The sequence below is a fragment of the Phymastichus coffea genome, unplaced genomic scaffold (assembly GCF_024137745.1).
Source record: "Phymastichus coffea isolate CEN01 unplaced genomic scaffold, Cenicafe_Pcof_1.1 PCOF00028, whole genome shotgun sequence".
Classification (NCBI taxonomy): Eukaryota; Metazoa; Arthropoda; class Insecta; order Hymenoptera; family Eulophidae; genus Phymastichus; species Phymastichus coffea.
In genome coordinates, this window is record NW_026706839.1 from 654309 (window position 1) to 672632 (window position 18324).

Sequence of the window (18324 nt, forward strand, 5' to 3'; positions counted from 1 at the left end):
GCCGACTCCGACAATTGATCCGTCAATCAAGCGCCTCGATTCCTTTTTTATTTTTTTCGCTCTCCCACAGTCTCATTACCGCCGGTAATCCGCGGATACGGCGCGGCAACAATCGGAGCTGCGTTTGCACGCGCCTGTTCTCGATGACGGATCGCACAATGAACGCGGCCACGTGCGGCACCACGCCGCGCCTCTCCCTCCTCGCCCCTTTCTATTTTTCTGTCATTGTTAACCTGCCGCGCGGGCTCTGCCCGCTTATCGTGGGATCTCGGCTGCAGCCGCGCGAGGCTTGCTGTTTTCTTTCTATTTGTACGTACATTGCCGCGGCGGGGCTCGCGGATCGTCGTCGCGCCGTGTAGGTCCTTTTGACTTGGCCCCGACGCTTTTTCTCTCTCACGCGGCCCTACGGGCGCTCGGCGAGTCCGCAACGTGGATTCGCGGTGCTTGCGTCTTTTCTTTTCTACAATCTCGAGATAACGATAACAATTTAATCAACGCGATTGCTGGATCAAACAATAATCGGTATTATCTCCGCTCATCAACATGTAAATTCAATAACTCACGCAACCTCCCCTCTCCCCGGCGACCAACACGTGTAACGTTGATCTTGAATAATAACAGTCTTCGCATTTCGTAAAAGCCGCAAACAGCTTAATTCGGATGGGTCCCTTGTGCTCGGCGATCGTTGACCCAGGAGGGGATTTTCCGTCCCTGCGGCCGGCGCATAATCGCAGTGAAAATCTGTGGCGTGGGGGTGCGACAAGCGGCGAGGATTCTTCTGTTACGGACGCCGGCACAATAGTTTTCTTGGCAGGTACGCTAAGCGGTGTGACGGGCACGATGTAGGCGGCTACGAAGTACCTACCGAGTCGTAAATACTCAAAGCTAACACTTTCGACACTTGAAAGGTGTAGTCCCGTCAAGACGTTTCGGATGAATTGAAATCGACGAAGCAAAGCACTCTGATACGGGCAACACTCATACTGCTGGACGTGAATTTGCCGCCCTAATTTTACGAGATTGGGGATGCTCCGCTAATCCTGAATTATGGCCTGGCACATTCTACACAAGTGCCACTTTGCCCAATTCGAGGCAAGAAAAAGAAGAACATACATGGAAGAAAATAAAAAGAGATCCGTTGTTTCAGAGGAAAATATGATATATTTTCGGCGTATAGGCACCGTTACTTGCGCATTGAGATACATACTTTTACAATATATACAAAGGTCTTTTTTATTTTTTTCGGACAATGTCGCGCTCTAAAATTTATCGCTCGGTTAATTAACTATTTATATTATAAACTTCACACGTTTTTTACACTTAAAGTTAAATAATAAATCCTGCATGTATTTTACAAGAGTGTATATTTTTTAATTTAATTTTTGTATTAAAAATGTATTCGGTGATGCAACTATAATATGGTATCTAAAAAACAAAAAAAATCAAAGGTCTCGTGGTAGAGAACTGGCCCGCCGAAATAAAATCTAGTTTTTATCCGTCAATTATTTAAGATTAAGGAAGTCAGATAACGGTGAATAGAAAGAAAAGAAAATTATACGCGATTCTTAAACTCTCGGACAAAAATCAAGACGCTCGCTACTCCCCAATAATCTCACAGACACACTTTATTTCGTTATTCAATAACTAGCTATAAACCTACCCTCTATGTGTATATATATATATATCTCACAGTACTTTTCCGCATGCGTACGTGCGAAGTATCATCGTCGATCGACCTAAAAATTTATGATAAATTAGCCTACGTCGGTATCTAGGGTGTCATTCAAGAATGAACGAAAGAAAAGTTAACGTGCTACGCGCGCGCTTCTTTGGTCGTGCGAGCACCGGTCAGTCTTCGGAATTGCTTTTTATATTTACAAACACTTGCTCTCTCCTGAACTAAGCTATATATATATGTATATGTATACGAAAATCCGCTACATGTACAACGTGATACTCTCTAAAAATGCGTGAACTGTTCTCTCACGTATGTACAGAAAGAAAGAGCGGAAGGTAACGTTAGTATGGCTACATATGTACAAGGTGGCGCAGATTAAATTCAGGCTGGGCGACGAATCGGTCAGTGCACGAAGCCTGGACTGTACTGCGGCGTGCCGTAGAGCGGCATCTCCAAGTGGCTGTCGTCCACGTGATGCGCGTGATGGTGGTGGTGGTGGTGGTGATGATGGTAATGGTGCGGCGAGAGGGACACTGGCTCGGGCGCCACCTCGGGACTGGCGTAGCCGTTGAGGAAATTGTTGAAGCCGCAGTTGGGGAACATGGTGGTGTCGATGCTCGCGACGCTTTGGGGCGACTCGAGCAGGTGCGGCTGGGGCAGCGGCTGGTGCTGCTGGTGCTGCGGCGTGTGCGCGTAGTAGCTGCCGCTGCCGACGCTCCGCGGCGCCTCGATCGACAGGTGGGTGTCGTCCGAGCTGCCGCACGACGACGAGGACGCCGAGTACGGCCTCCTCTGCGGCTGGCTCGGCGGGCTGTGCTGCTGCATGCTCTGCATCGGGCTCGGGTGCATCAGCGGCGCCTGCGACTGCTGCTGTTGCTGCTGCTGCTGCTGCTGCTGCTGGACTACTGCCATGTGCTCGTGAGCTCCTGAAAATAACCAGTCGAATGCGTTAGTCGGTCGTGCGACGAAGCGACGCCGGCGGCTCGGGCCTCGGCTCCTCGAGCGACACTCACCCCCGTACTGGTAGAACAGATCGGGCGAGCTGTAGTAGGTCGGATCGTCGTGCACGCTGCCCGCACCCTGCGGAGTGTAGGCCGCGGGAGTCGAGGTCATGCTGTACATACTCTGCATGTACTCGGAGCTCACGTATCCCGAGCTGTCCGCGTACTCCGAGCTCTCGGTCGTCTCCGTGGCCGTCCTCGCTCGGTACGTAGGTGACGTTGGGCTGTGCAGCTGCGGCTTCGGCTCGTCCTGCGACACCGCCGACAGCGGCGTCTTTGGCATCGGCGTGGTCGCCGAGGCGCCGCCCGGCAGCGAAGGGCTCGTCGACGAGGCCTTCTGCTCGGTGCTCAAGATCAAGTCCCTCGCTTCGGTCTGCGATAGCACGTAGTTCACCGAGACGATGCAGTGCGGCCGGGAGCTGCGCGAATTGTGGACGATGGTGGCGTACGATTGCATCCACACCCAACCACCCGAGCGAGTGAGAAACCTGTAGTAGCGAGTCGTCACTTGGCCCTTGTACAACACTGCAATCCGGAAACATGGAACGACGTTAGCTCGGTGCAACATGAGAATACAAGCGGATGGAGTATCGCGCGAGATCGACTAATGGAACGTGATCGCATTGTTGATCGAAACGATGCGACACTGCAAGCATTTAAGTGGAAATTAGCAAGAAAGAGAGGGGGATATATCGTCGAGTGCGCTTTGAACAATGGCAAGAAAGAGAACAATGGAACGAAGAAAAAAAGGGAGAGAGACGCGCGTGGTGGGAGGTTGGCGTAAAGGGAAGGGAGGAAAATAGGGATAAGTGGATGGGAGGAGCTAGCGTCAGACTTGCTGCTGCTGCTGCTGCTACTACTACTACCGGCGGAGCACTCGTGCTATCGTTGTTTGAACAGACTCGCAGTTTCATGAGCTTAGCTTCAAAGGGACGCGAGGCTGCTAATGTCACCCAGAGAGGAAGAAAAAAGAGCGGCCGATTCATTGCCTTCGTTTCCCGCGCCAATGCAAACAGACAAAAAAAAAAGAACGGCGAGAGAAAGAACACTAGTTTTATACTAGTGGTGTCCAATCATCTTTTTCGTCTTTTTTTGTCGTATTCACTTTAATGCACGAAGATCACAACTTTTATTGGCATAATTAAAGACAAATATGATTTGATATAAGCTACAGCCGACGATACTATCTATTGGTAAATAAATATGCAGTTATATTTAAAAATGTTCTCAATGAAAGTTTAAGTTTCTATCATTCGAAGTTCTGTGTTGAAAAATCGTCAAAAAGCTTAAACGCGATAAAAGAATATAATACAATTACTAAAAATATTATAGCTTTCTACAATCATATCCTTCGCGAAGGTAACCTACTTCGGTAGCTTGTAATCAATAATTTTTCAAAATAATTTGTAACATTTTACGTAACTTAATCAAGTTAATATAATTTATCGATTTACATCTCCTATTGCCTACTTTGTTTAATTAAAGCTAAATTTACGTATAAAGCTAAGTTCAATTAATTTCTCTATCGGGGGTATCAGTCGGTTTTTATTTCGAGGTTATTATGGTGAAATCAATCAATTCATATTGAATTCACGCTAGACTAATTTTTCACGAGTGAGCATAATATATGCATATATATGCGTTATATATATAAATATAACGTCGGTCTGATTCCTCAGAGGCACCCAATTTTACCTATTTTCATCTATTTTTACCCATTTTCACCCATACTGTGCCTATATTGCACCCATGTCGTGTCCATACGTTTATTCATTTTTGCCTATTACTTAAATAATCCAATAACGTTACTTTTATTTATAAAATATTTATAATTGAATTTAGGAAGAATACGCAAATAATTGTACCGAAGATTTAAAAGAAAATAAAGATAAGTAACATTATATAAACGTTCAATGTATAAATTTTCTTTCGTTAATTTTTTTATAACCGATAATTTTGTAGTTATAAAAGAAATGAGATATGTCTATCGTTCATCAGTCATCAATCGAATACGAAAGGGTTAACATTGAGAAATATACGGTTTCTGAAAAATCTCTAAGCTTATTGCAGATTTGCATTCAGCGTTAAAAAATAAATGGAAATAAACTTGTCTGGTCAAGAGTTGAGATAATTTTTTTGCGTGGATCTCTGTTATCATATAATTATTATTGATTCCATATCAAGTTCTTATTTTTGTTCACTCCGAGCTATTTTTTATTACTTTATTACACCTTATGTGATTGGGGAGCGAAGGTATATTATATATATACACACATGCACACACACATTACGACATAACAGATGATCACGTGACTGTTTTTTAGCCAATCAGATCACGAATAAACTGTCAGATTCTCTTTTTTATAAGAAAGAAGGAAGAGGAGGATTAGCCGCGCCCCTATTGTGAGATTCTCTCAGCGATTGAGATTGTCGCGCCGATGGAATTTCAGATCATTGCGAGAAGGTTGCTCGACATTTTCGACGAAGTAATGAGATTTGAAACGAACGTCTATCAATGAGTAACGAAAAGATTTATTGCATCGCAATAGCAGCTTAAAAAGAGCTTGACATCATTTTTCGTTGTATTATTGAATGATTACGCAGAGAAGGCAAAGTTCACTTAAAAAAAACGAGAGAGTGAGAGAGAGAGAGATAATTGCGACGTAAGCTCGCAGACAATGAAGAAAATTAGCGTTGGAAGAAAAGTAAACCAGTAGTACATGACTGCAATTCTTAAGAATAGAAAGAGAGGAGAAAAAGAAAAAGGCATAGTGGCAACGTACGTCGTCAAGTTGAAGTTTTCATTCTGTCTGGCTCGACAAATGCTCTCGTGGAGCGTGTTTTTGCCATTCTTAAACACGAAGCGGAAGATGGCGTCGGTGGAAAGCTCGTGACACGTGAGAAACGTGTTTCGTAGCTATATATCACACGGAAAAAAGGGGGTTAAAGGGGGTGGCGACGCTCGGCGAAGAAGAGAAGGAAAAAAAAATACGAGATACGAGACATCAAAGGCAGGCTATTTTTCTTTTCTTCCCTTTTCCGCGAGCGTCAGCTTTCGCTTGAAAGCTACAAAGGCCCAATTGCAAGGCTTGGCGCGATGATATCGACACGCGAAAAAAGCGGAGCAGCTTCTTCTGTCTCTTTAATGACGCCGAGCGAGAATGAGAGGGGAGGGGGGGAGAGGAGAAAACTCGACTAGGCCTTGATTAGACTTCATTTTTTTCCGCTCTGTAGTAGGCGCGACCTCAAAATGTTGGAGATGCATGTGCTATATATCTACTTACGTATTTGATGAGACTGCTGTATGTGGAATAAGTCGCTCATGTGCACGTAGTGGTAGAGGGTCTTGTCGATCAATTCTTGCGGCTCGTAGCCCGTCAGCTGCGGCACACTGCAATCCATGACAGACGTTTGTTATTCGCGCGTTTCGCAATCTCGTATGGAAGGACGCGCCTTCCAGACAATCGCGTTGCTCGCAGTTCGACGAACTCGCCGAGACTCCAAACGGAAAGTCGCACGGCAAACAAAGTTGGGCAATCGACGACGATCACTTACCTGGCATCGAGGAATATCAGCTTGAGATCGAGCGACGCCCGGAACATAAACATGTTCTGGTGCAATTTGATTTCCGTGTTGGCGCTTGGCGGCAAGGAATGGCCGACGGCCACCAAGCCAACGTTACAGAGCTCGTAATTCGGTTGGCCCGTCGTCTCGTCGAATTCGGGCCTTGCACTTCCCGTAACCGGCACGCTCTTCAACTTCAGATAGCCGGAGCAGTGGATCACCTGCAAATGTACGAAAACGATGTAGGCTCGCGTACGAGAAACATCCCGCGAGCGAGGCAGTCTTTCTTTTCTTTTTCTCGCGCGATGCCGATGAGGGCGAAATAGGCCTGAAACATACCCTCGGCGAACGAACGGTCTCGAGAATGACAATCCCGAGTGCGCTGTCCCTGCGTGTGCGCGTGCGTCACAACACTCAAAGGATCAAAAGCTCGCGCGCTTGCACTTTGCGTACGCGCGTCGGAAATTAATTAACGAAAGGAACGCCGAACAGGCCCAATTAGGATGCGTCTACGGGTTCGCGGCTTAGCGACACCTTTCTCTCTTGCGCGCCGCGTGCAAATTAACAATTTCGCGGGTGAGAGAAGCTTAAAGTGCATCGACGACGACGACGACACTTCATCGCGCCCGCGTTGCACTTTGAATTAATGCAGCGCCTATCTTTTTTGAAGTTGAAAAATTAGCAATTCTTTTTCGTTCTTTTTTTTCCTTTTTTTTTTTTTTATCTTTTTCGAGTCGACTCCGTAATTACTCGGAGTGAAGGTGTACGTGCTCGTTGGTAAAGTGAAAAGGAGAAATCATGGAATTTATTATGCATTCATAGCGAGCGAAGAGGCAACTGATGATGACAGAAGTCATCATTGTGCCAATCAAAAGTCATTTGAATTTAAAAGAAAAGGGGGATCACTGACTCGTTGATATTTTTATTGTTACTTCAAGAATAACGTACAGTTTGGAAGTTGTAGGTGTACCGAATAATTTTTGCTTTAATACATTTTTTTTTCCTAATAAATTTTCATGCGTGCTATCACTCCGCGAACTTGTTCAGACATCTTAGAAGCTGCGTAATGAGCATTTGAAAAGTGTGTTATTTTACGGATATTTTTCAGTAGATCAAAAGCAAGCATTCTTTTTATTACAGTTTATAATCAGAAGAGCAAGAAAAAAAAAGAAAAAACGATTACGGCACTCTGGAAAGGGCATTTTGTTTTTTAATCGACCCATACACACGAGAAGTATGACCAGGGCTGAAACTTTCGTGCCGAAAAAATCGAGCACACTGCAGATGTTCATTCCTGTAGCCATTTTGGGGTAGTCGCGCACGCTCAATTTGGAGCTTCCACGGCGCGCGAGAATCGATCCGTTCGCGGTCGTCCTTTGCAGACTCGCAGGGCGGCAACGAGTCAAGTGCCACGAGAGAAAAAGAGACAGAGAGAGAGAGAGAGAGAGGAGGGTGTCGCCGGCACAAAAGACATTGTCGGCGGGCTACTCTTCGCCGCGCTTTTGTGTGGCCTAAAGATTTGTTTGGCGCTTGGTCGCCTGGATGGAGACGTTAATCGTTTGCGCGCGGCATCTATCGCCACCGGGATCGCGCGCAAATGATTCGCCGGGGCGTCGACGCGCAAGGCGCCAGAAAGCAACGCATCGCGGAGGCCGACAATGCCGCGCGCGTAATTGCCGGCGCGCGACCGCAACAATGTCGCAAACAGCTGCGATTCGCGGCACTGGTCCGCTTACCTTGTGGCCCTGCGCGGTCAGGCCGGCGTTCCGCTTGGCCAGCACGCACTTCATCCTCAGGAAGAAGGCCCGCTCGATCTCGATGTCGCCGTTGGAGTTGGGCGCTGGCAGCTGGCCGCTCGACGTCAGCTCGCCCCGCAGCACGGAGTTCATCTCTTCGTGATCGTACTGGTGGATGTACTCGTAGATGCTGTTGCCGGTGAGCTCCACTTGCGACAGTCCCAAGTGCACGCTGGCCGTCTCGCTGATGTACATGATCTTGCCGTCCGGGGCCACCACGAAAATGAAACCGTCCAGGGTTTGCAGCAGATGGGAGCCGAGCTCCTTGATCGACTCTCGCGGATGATTTATCGCCGGCGTGGCGCCCCATGCGTCCCCGAGACCTGCGGCAGCAAGCGATCGCACCGTTTCGGATTAATTAGCGCCTCCGTGGCCTCCCAGCCAGGCCGCCTCGCGCACCGCGCCGACGGCACAAAGCCGAGGCGGGCGCCGAAAAGGAACGCGCGGGCGCACCGAGCGCAACGCGTACGCGTGCGTGTATGCGCTCGGCGGACGAGCGCGTGTCCGCGCATTAATTGTCATCCTCCCGCGGCGGATGAAAAATGTTCGAAAACAAACGAAAATTACGCGTCTCGCGCCGGCGAAAGGGGTTTTTCCTTTGCGCCGGCCACGCGATCCAGCGATGCAAATTCGTACGAACAAAGGGCCGCGGAATTTCACGATGACGAGCGGCGATGCGCGCTATGACACGGGATCGACGTCTTCGGCGATTGGGATCTCGCCGAGTACAATGGCCGCCGAGGGTTGCTCGCGTTAGCCCGAGCGTGGCGTTCGATCGATTGACGCTCGATCGACAGCATCTCGTGTTTCTTTTTTTTTTGTCATTTGGACACGCGCGTTTGAAAATATTTACGTGCACGGAACTGCCGTAGTCGCGACCTACCGCGATGAATCCATCGCGCCGATGTGGTGTTCCGGCGGAAACTTGGTCGTTTTTTTCTCTCCCTTCGTTCAACGAGAGAGAGAGAGAGAGAGAGAGAGAGAGAGAGAGAGAGAGAGAGAGAGAGAGGGATGCGGCCACTTGAAATTCAATTCGCCGATGTCTGGAAATCCGGTGGGGAGGAGAGCGTATAGCGCGACAATGCATTAAGTGCGCAATCACAGCCATCTCATCCGATACTATTTGCCCTTTGCCTCGTCGTCTCGAGAGTCTCGTTTTTTTTTATACTTGGCAGGTTGAATTAACAAAAGGACCCCCGCGCGAAGCCTCTATTAATAAAGTGTGCTCGATACGCGCGCGCGCGTGCAAGGAAAATGAATAGCCTTGTGCAATGAAGACGCCAGCGCGCGGGAGGGAGAGAGGCTGGCGATGTGTGCGGTTTTTTTTCTTCTCTCTCGCGCGCGCATCCTTTGTTCTCCCCGTAGATAATTTCTTTCCTTTCTTTTACGAAGACCGGAGGGGGAGGGTATGTGTACTTGATGACGCAGGTTGATTGCTTAGGATAGCTTACACGGCAGCTCGAGTATTTTGATTTTGTAATTCGTAGCCGATCGATCGATTTTCTCGTTTCTCCGAATACGCGAAGAAAACGTGATCTCGAGCACTCACCGTCGGGAAACAAATTGCGAAGCTTCAGGTAGCTGGTGGTCAGCCTTATGATGCTGGCTTTGTCGAGCTGGGAGGTGATGGCAGTCGGTAGGGGCAGTAATTTAGCGAGCTCGGTGAACTCGGTGTTCTCCTTTTCACGGCGATTCTTGGCCGCGTCGCGGCTTTTGGCTTTCATAACGACTTCCTGCGGACCACCGCCACCGCTGCCCCCGCCGACTCCCAGCCCTATCGTATTGTTATTGTTGCTGCTCGCCTGGCTGCTGGTCTTCTTGTTGTTGTTGTTCAGATTCTGCTGATACTGCAATGGCTGCTGCGGCTGCGGCTGCTGGTAGTGGGACTCCAGAATAGTTAGCTTCACCGGTGGACTCAAGTCCAGCGTGTCCGGTAGCGGGCACTCTGTAAATCAATATATTGCTCGAAAGAATTCTTCGGAAGGAATGCGCAAACAAATCGTATAATTAATCTTCGAGCGATAGTAAAAAAAAACAACAAAATCAAAAAAGGAGTCCAGTAGAAAGTGTACACCCATAAAAAGCGTAGAAGGGAAACACACAAGCGTGTGTGCGTGGTAATTCAATCGGCTCCGGAGAAAAGAGAAAAAGAGCGCACACAAGCATTTAATAGGGTAACAGGCGCGAAATGAAACCATATATTCCCGAAGGAGCGAGCGAGCGAGCGTCGACGGAGAGCTGTCGAAACACAGCGAATAGCTTCTCGCGCGCCCGTGTGCCCGTCCTCGTGGCTCGTCAAGCAAATCTGGCCGAGACTCGCTCGGTCGCGAGCTCGCCGATCGATCGCGAAGCGCTCTCGGCCCGCGGGCGACGGAAAAACTTTCCGTACCTCGTGGAATATTAGCAAATCGAATGAAAAAAAAAACAAAAGGGCGCGTACGCGAGCGTCGGAGGTATAACGATCGCGATGGTCCTCGTTATGTTCACAGCGAAAAGGGCGAGAGAGAGAGAGCGCGAGCCATCATTAAAAGCGAGCGTCGTCGAAGAGAGCAACGTCGACGACGCCTAACGACGAATGGAAATTCGGAGTTGCCTCTGAATAATGCATTTCTCTCTCTCTCTCTCACACTCCGCCACTTCGCATGTCGTTATCGCTGCCGCTATGCGCTTTCTTCCCCGATAAATTAACATTGTCGGGAGACGTTTTTCCCCGAGTCGGCAGAGCGACGTCTCCGAGACGACGAGCGAATTATGCAATTGCGAGCTGAAAGAAAAAAGAAACTACGTCTACGTCTAAAACAAAACAAACCACACACACACGTGCGCGCGCGCGCGCGCACAGTAACGTTATATCCTTTCTCGATCGGATAACGTTTCGCCAACTGCGCGTTTAACAGTAGCTGATAAAAGAGCGAGAGAAGGCTGCGTTCTTATTACGCGCGCGGAAGCTGTGAAAGCTCGAAGCGAGATTGTTGTCGGTCATCGATTGGACTCTGCTCGTACGAGAAATGCGACATTCGCAATCGAAGCAAACAAACAGGGGTTGGAAGAATTGGCGGGCTCGTACGGTCGAGCCGCATTTTCATTCGCAAAAAAAAAAAAGTAACGAACAAAAGCAATCGCAACGCGTGAAAACAAGGCTCTACCTTTCCGTCTTCGATTTTTGGTGTAGGGCTCATGCCGCTTCTGTCGTTTTATCTGCACAGCAGCAAGGGTCCTTTCGAACCTCAACACCTCCGCGTAATGATTGCTCAGATTGTTAAAGTTGTTCAGATTGCTATAGTCACTGAGATTGCTAAAGTCACTCAAATTGCTAAAGTCACTGAGATTGCTACAGTTGTTCAAATTGCTAAAGTTGTTGAGATGGTGATGTAGCTGCGGCTGCAGCATCACCGTCGGCTCGTACGTGCACATTTTGCAAGTCTGCACGAGGGCAAGTCAACGGAAAGGCACGGCCGGCAGCCAAGGGGCGAACTCGGTACGTGGGTGCGTGTACGATCAAGAGGCGACCACTGCGAGATAGAGGCGCGCGAGTGAAAATACGACCGTTGCACTCGGCGCTCGGCAACTGACTGACTATACGGTCTGCTTGACTCGGTAACCTTCGGCGGCGCGAACGGCAGGACGTCGGCCGTCTCTCTTGCACTCGTGTCGTGGCTGCGTCGCACGCTAGAAAGCGTAAAATTGGAAAAGGCACCACCCTTGCGCCGCTCTAAGCTCCACCCTTGAAATATTCCACGGTGGAGGGGGCGACGTTCCTGTCGCTTCCTTCGCGTGGGTCGTGCGCGTGAACGTCACGACGTCGATTTTTCGCACGAGCGAGAGGGATAAAGGATTGCTTCCCGTTCTCGCTTTGTCTATTGCCGTGTGCGCGCGGGGCTGCTCGTCGCAGTGGCGAGCCTTCGCTGCCACGAGCAGCAACGGAAGCGTCGCAGACTCCTCACCGCGCTTCCACTGCAATGACGCTGTTTGCGAATAATGGAGATGCAAATAAACGCTTTGTAGAAAAACCAATTATGCCAGTTATACGACTCTAGAGGTGGAATACGTGTTGCGCAACTGAATGCGAACCAAATCTTTAGGCGCCTGGCAGTTTGCATTTGAGCGAGCAAAACTCGGCTAGCGAGCTGTTTTAATTGAATTATGCGAGTTCAACTGAAACGGACTTCGTTTCACGTTGAAAAAGTAGGGTATTCAAATTCTAGTGGGTGTTTTCAAAATGCAAGCAGATTGGTAATTTAACAGTTTATATGTACGATGAATGCTAACATTATTCAATCTAAAACTTTTATGTGAACTTTTACTTTTAACTTCTGTGCTGTTGAATGAGAACCACTTAACATGATTGAAACATTAGTATCTTTAAGTTTGTGTGCGTATGTATTTGTTAGTTTGGACGGAATTTTATAAATTAATAATTAATATTTAAAATAAAAAAATGCTTATTGACTGATTAATTAATACCTCTTTATTCGCTATAGCAGCAAGATATTAAATACAATTTATATACAGGATATGTCAATATATACAATGGTTACGTTATTTTTACAATGGTACCGTATCATAAGGTATCACAAAATTATCACAAGTGTTGAGATATTTCCTCAGTCAATAAATTCTAAAGTCTACAAGCGAGCGACATAGAACAGACAGACTTTTGACTAGTATTTATATAATTAATATTCCAGAGATAATCGTTAGTATTTGTCACAACAGATTAGCTTGTATATGTCAATATATATATATTGAAATCATACGAGGAAAACGTCTTAACGATATAAGACCTTCTTGTAGTTTAAAAACCTCACACGCTCACACGCATAATAAGCACTGCGGTGACACGCATACACCCTCGCATACACCATTCTTTTACGATTACGTCATCACTTTTATTTTACATTTTTTATGTTCATACTATATCAGACTCTCTGCAAGTCGATTGGTTTTTATTATCGCGAAAAACTCAATTCTTTGTTCGTATATTGCTACAATATTGTCCTTCGCGTTATTTCCGTCTATTTTTTAAAACCATGAGTCACTTGTTAAAACTTCCATTTTGTATCATTTTCAGGTTTCAAGAAAGTTCCGGGCAAACGTAACTTCAACGGCATTCAAGTATATTTATTTCGCCATAAGCACGTACACTACAAAATGTGTTTCAACTAAGGAGAAAATCATAAATAATCATGAGGATAACTTGTTGCAGAATAAAAGGGCCTACTTCAATTTCATTTTTTGAACACACTTTCAACTCGCAAGCTTATCCATCAGTCGTGATGAGAATAAAGGGGGGCCAATATGCTAGCGTTCGCTTTTGAATGAGTACCCAAATCACAATCGCGTGAACCCTTCCGCGGAATACGCACGCGCGTGTGCACAGAAAATCTCCTCTTTTAAATCAGTCGTATTTGAAATTATTTGAAGTTAGTAATGGTAATGGCACGAATGTCTAAAATCCACGTAACGTCTACGATAAACTTTCTTCTCTCACCTCCGCAAAAATGGCGGTCTCTCGTTTGCTGCCTTTCTTTTCGAAAAGACGTTCTCCTCGACAGTTAAAAAAGATGGCGCCAGGTTGCACCTTTCGTAAAGTGCGCTCTGCACTGGATAGGTTGACGCCGAGGGTGTCGGGGAAGAAAAACGCCCAGCTAGGCTTTTTCCAGAAAATTGTGCTCGCAGCAGGTGGCTGCGTAGTTTAAACGTCCCTGTGTTATACTTGCTTATAGCGGTTGGGGAATCCCCAGAATTTGAAATTAGCTTTGTTACAAGTGGTCTGGGCCAAATTACAAGCCGATCGGGCAGGTGATTTCTTGCTCTTGCGCTGAAAATCGTTGTTGTAATCACCGGGGTTTATTGTGCAATTTAAGTACCACACCCATATTTCGTATTATTTATTATTGCTATTTTACCGTCTACAGCCACTTGTGCTTCATCCGTCTTTTTTCTAAGAAAAGGTTTTCATTACCGAAGGCTACCAAAAGTCAATCGAGGTAATTAAATTAAAGGTTAGTAAATTTAATTGCTCTATGCTAATGGCAAGTATCATTAGTGAATGCTGCCATAATAGTCATTCAGAGTTCTGCTTGATTCTAAAACTTCACAGTAGATAGATATTGACATCACGTGACCACGATAACGTCGATGATTTGGCGATGGTAAACTATAGGGAATCAAAATTAAGGTACTGCAGCGTTCCACATGAGCATAGTTCTTGATGTAACAATAACAATAACATTAAACCGCTGCAGTATAAGGCATCTGTATGCTTATACCAGCTTCCTTAGCTTTTTCGGGGGAGATGAAAAAGGCTTTGCTCCGTTGGAGAGAACTCAGGGTCATAAACGGCTGCCAAGGGAGCGAGAGAGAAAACATTTTTTTCCCAGGCTTTCGCGCATTTTTAATGAGACGCCCTCGCTCCCTCTTCCCTTCTCGGCTTTATCTTGCGCGAGGTCTTTCTTTTCCAGGCACTGTTCCCCGGTTTCGCCGCGTGTGCTTTGGAGCGAGGATTTCAGCGTTGCGCGGATTCTTTTTTTTTTTTATTTTTTTTCTCTCTCCTATTTGCAACGGGATGCTTGAGAAATTTTGTGCTCGAGAAATAGTTTTCTAGGCAAAGCACAGCGTTCATAAGAACCAAATTTCAAACGAACGAACCTCCGACCTGTGGCACGTAAAAACTTTGTTTTCCCACAAAAGTCTGTTCGCGCCAATTGTATGTTCTGCCGAAAATCTGCACACTGCATCTCCCTCGATGTGTGCTCTCGGTTTCCATAAAATGCAATGTTTTCTTTTCCCCTGCAGTATTCTTGTCATTGGCGTCGGTGGCGTCGCATCTCGTACGCTCAGGAGACCTGCTTTACATGCACGGCTTGCGAAATCCTCTGTAGCTCGGCAGAAATGTTCACGAAGCGAATCAAGGGAGGACGAGAGAAAGCGCGATGACTGTACCGAGGGAGGCTGTACTATATATATTCTTAGCGAAGGCGGCAAGGAACGAAGGGAATTTCCGCTTGCGGCTGCTCTGCTCCGCAAGGGTGAGGGTGAATTTATGCAAGGTTTCCTTTTACTTCGCGGTTAAGCGATTTGTTGGTGCAATTTTTCAAACGTAAGCAAATCGTTCGGAAATTGATTACATTTTCAAGTTCAGCATTTCAATAATGTATAATTGATTGCTTGAATATGTAATTGATTTTGGGTAAAAATGGCGAAGGATACGTTTTAAATATTGCAACCTTCCAAGTTTTTGCAATGTCAACGTGCCAGCAAAAACAATGTAGAAGCTAGGTGCTTCATCGTCACCGTATACCTTGCCTGACAAAGCTCGCGCGCGCCTCGCACTTGTCATCCGTACATCATAATGTGAAAGTTGGTGTGCCAGTGAGATGGGCCGCTCGGAGAAGTTCAGGTGCTTTTACGGCTCTTCGCGGATGGCCCCATAATTTCCGATGGTTTTCTCCAGCCGAGGGCCACTGGCCTATAGTTCAAAAACAAACAGTGCATACGCGCTTTGAACCTTTCGCCGGTTGGGGTCGTTCCCGAACACATGTTTCGTATTAGATCCGCCTACCTGTCCCTTCGGCAAAGCCTTACCTTCGGTTCTTCTTCGTCTCCTTCTTGAGGAGGGTGTCATTGGAAAAACATGTGGCCCATTCGAGATATTCTGCAGGTTTATGGAGGGTTCGCGCCACATTGCCAACATGTGTTTCGTATTACTCGGCCGTAAGTCACCAAAGAGAAAGAAAAACCTCTCTAGGTGCCTACTGTTAAAAACTGCACTTGCTCTCCCGCAAAGTGAGAGGAGGGCGAACGAGGCCCCGCTGACAAACATATGTTTCGGATTGCCGATCTAGCAGTTATTACCTTCGGCGCCTGGAACATCGCACTCCTGCTCTAACGACAAGTGCCGACTTGAAGTTTGAGCGCTTTTTTTTCCATTTATTGTTTGTTTTTTTCTCGTCGTTCGTTTCTTCTATTAAATTTACGACGTGGGTGATAAATACGACCACTCGTGAATTTTAATGGACTTTAGTTTTAGATACGAGAAAAAAATACACGTTTATATAATTATCGTTTGATAACCAATTAATTTTACCATTAAGTTGACCTCGACAACGGACTCGCAATATTATTTACAAATCTTTATTCAACGAATAATGTTATCTGAAAAGATCTTAATTTGATGATGTCGAGGGTAAAACATTGTCGAAGTAGCGCAATAAACTCGGTATCCGTGATGATCATTGGAACAAAGGAACTTCTCGAGCGTTTAGAGGACGTCTCTTTACGAAGGCGTAACGTCTTGGCATTACAATCTCGAGACGGAACACGTGTTTGGGATTTGCACTCCGCGGTCCTATGATTTTACAATGTCTTGAAAAGCACTCCTCCATGGCTCTACCGAAATACCTCATCTTCATCTGGATACATTTCGCTTTTGCTACTCGGTGAACATTTGAAAAGTGCTATAAAAGTATCTTTTTCTCGAGTCATCGAAATTGACAAGTTGAAAAATTAATGAAAGATTAAAACTCGTGGAAGAGTTCGACACGCGTACGTTTTTTTTGCAGGACAAAGGCCTTCCGAATTCCGGTAGCCGCATGGCCTACTTATTATTCAACTCACGTAAGCGAGTGAAAAACTATTCGCATTTTCGGGAAAAATCGGGACGTGCGTTCGTTGAAAAATCCCTTCGTCCATTCAAGCGACACGCGCGGAAGACTCTGCGGCGCCTTCGGTTGTGTATAGGTGTAGCGAAAAAAACAAAAATGTGCGAGGGTGATCGTGACTCCTCAATGAGGAACACCGACGATGACCCGTGAACTGTGTGGAGGCCGGTGGAAACGTATAAGCTTTTTCTCTTTCAAGAATTCGGAGGTGTGAAGGTTGACGCCTGCCAATGAGTCACCGTTTTAACGACGCGAACTGCTCGCTCCTTCTTCGTTTTTTTACACCCTTGTTAAAACTTGAGCGCCGTGTATTTTACTTTTCCTTCGTGATATCGTGTTTTAACTTTGGTCAAGGAAAAGAAAAACACAAGTAAAGTTCCTACTATTTCTTCTTAGTATAAGAGTGTAAGAAGAATTTGTTTTAAGAATGTTCTAATTCGTTCTAAAGAAACGTAAAGAAATAATGAGGATTGCCAATCACAAGACAACGGAGCTAAAATGTTTTCTCACGAAATTTTTCACAGCAGCGACAACACTGCCAAATGTTCGTCGATCAAAGAAGACGTTATCGCGAAAATCTCGCGTCGCGTTGATCTAAACGAATTCAAATGACGGCGCACAAAGGCCGATTTGGAGTACCATCAGTCGCCACGCAGTCTGTCGAGGCACAAAGAGAGCGCAGCGGCACATAAAAGACGGACAGTAGCCGAAGGGGCGTTTTTGGCTTTCGCGCGATTCGTCATTCAATCCCCGTGCCCGTTGCGTGTGTGTCCCCGCATTTTTCGGGGCCTCATTATTGTTATACCTGCCCGCACGCGCGAGTGGCCCCGTATATATGACATGGGCGTTTCCTCGCGAGGCCATTTTGCACGAAATTACGTTGTTTTCCTGACGCTTCCGTTCTGTTTGGCCTAGCGACCCTGGAGGGATGGATGCTTATTCTCGCTATTTTATTTTCTCGGGAAATTTGACTTTTGGGAATTGGTTATGTTTGTGGTTGGCTGACGTTTTGTTTAGGGGTGTGATTGGCGATGAAAAATATTAACTTTCCGAGACGTCAGTCGGTGGGTAGGCGAACGCACGGGCATGAAGCTTTCGCGATTAATCGGGCTTATTTTCTTCGCGGCAATCGCGGCAATCGCGTCAATTTTACCTTTCATCCTCGCGAATTTCGAATCATTCGCAGCGCTTTCATTTGGCATCGTGTCCGTCTCAAGCGTTCCAAATGAGCAGCGCAGTCGTGTTCGTCCGGGGCAGCGCAAAGCAATTCGATGGCACGGTGTGCAATTAACGCGGGGACCGCGACAAAGAGCGAGAGTCAGAGGCGACAAGAAATCCTCCTCGGGGGATGAAAAATGTAGGTGAAAAATAAAAAGAGAGATAGAGAAGCCGGGCAGCGATCGACAAAGAGAGAAATCAAAGAGCGACGCGTGCACGCGACGCGCTAAGCCGCGGTGGTGTTGCGAGCTCGCGCGTCGCCTCGAAAGTGCATTGAGACGGTCACGAACTGTCACACGTGTATAGATATGTTGCTCCAGTGATACAATATCGTGTCGGCGTTTTTTTCTTTTATTTTCTATCTGTGTCGCGTGGGAAGGTGCGATGCCCCCTTAAGGTATATA

The 18324-nt window shown here is 46.7% G+C and overlaps 1 protein-coding gene across 1 annotated transcript; it reads right to left on the reverse strand.

The window, feature by feature from the left end:
• Positions 1–1108: 1108 nt before the first annotated feature.
• LOC131675771 (protein single-minded) lies at positions 1109–11733 on the reverse strand. The gene is made up of 7 exons (XM_058954904.1): positions 11186–11733; positions 9589–9984; positions 7980–8362; positions 6235–6464; positions 5964–6070; positions 2692–3204; positions 1109–2604 (listed from the first exon to the last, which is right to left on the reverse strand). The coding sequence occupies exons 1-7, from the start codon at positions 11451–11453 to the stop codon at positions 2081–2083; spliced, it is 2421 nt and encodes an 806-aa protein (XP_058810887.1). The 5' UTR covers positions 11454–11733; the 3' UTR covers positions 1109–2080.
• Between the last annotated feature and the right edge of the window lie 6591 nt (positions 11734–18324).

Excerpts from the sequence above, each read along its gene's own strand:
- LOC131675771 (XM_058954904.1), bottom strand. The coding sequence starts at position 11,453 with ATGTGCACGTACGAGCCGACGGTGATGCTGCAGCCGCAGCTACATCAC. Across the intron at positions 8,363-9,588 it reads TCGCAATTTGTTTCCCGACG|GTCTCGGGGACGCATGGGGC; the intron begins GTGAGTGCTCGA and ends TTGCTGCCGCAG. Across the intron at positions 2,605-2,691 it reads TCTGTTCTACCAGTACGGGG|GAGCTCACGAGCACATGGCA; the intron begins GTGAGTGTCGCT and ends GGTTATTTTCAG.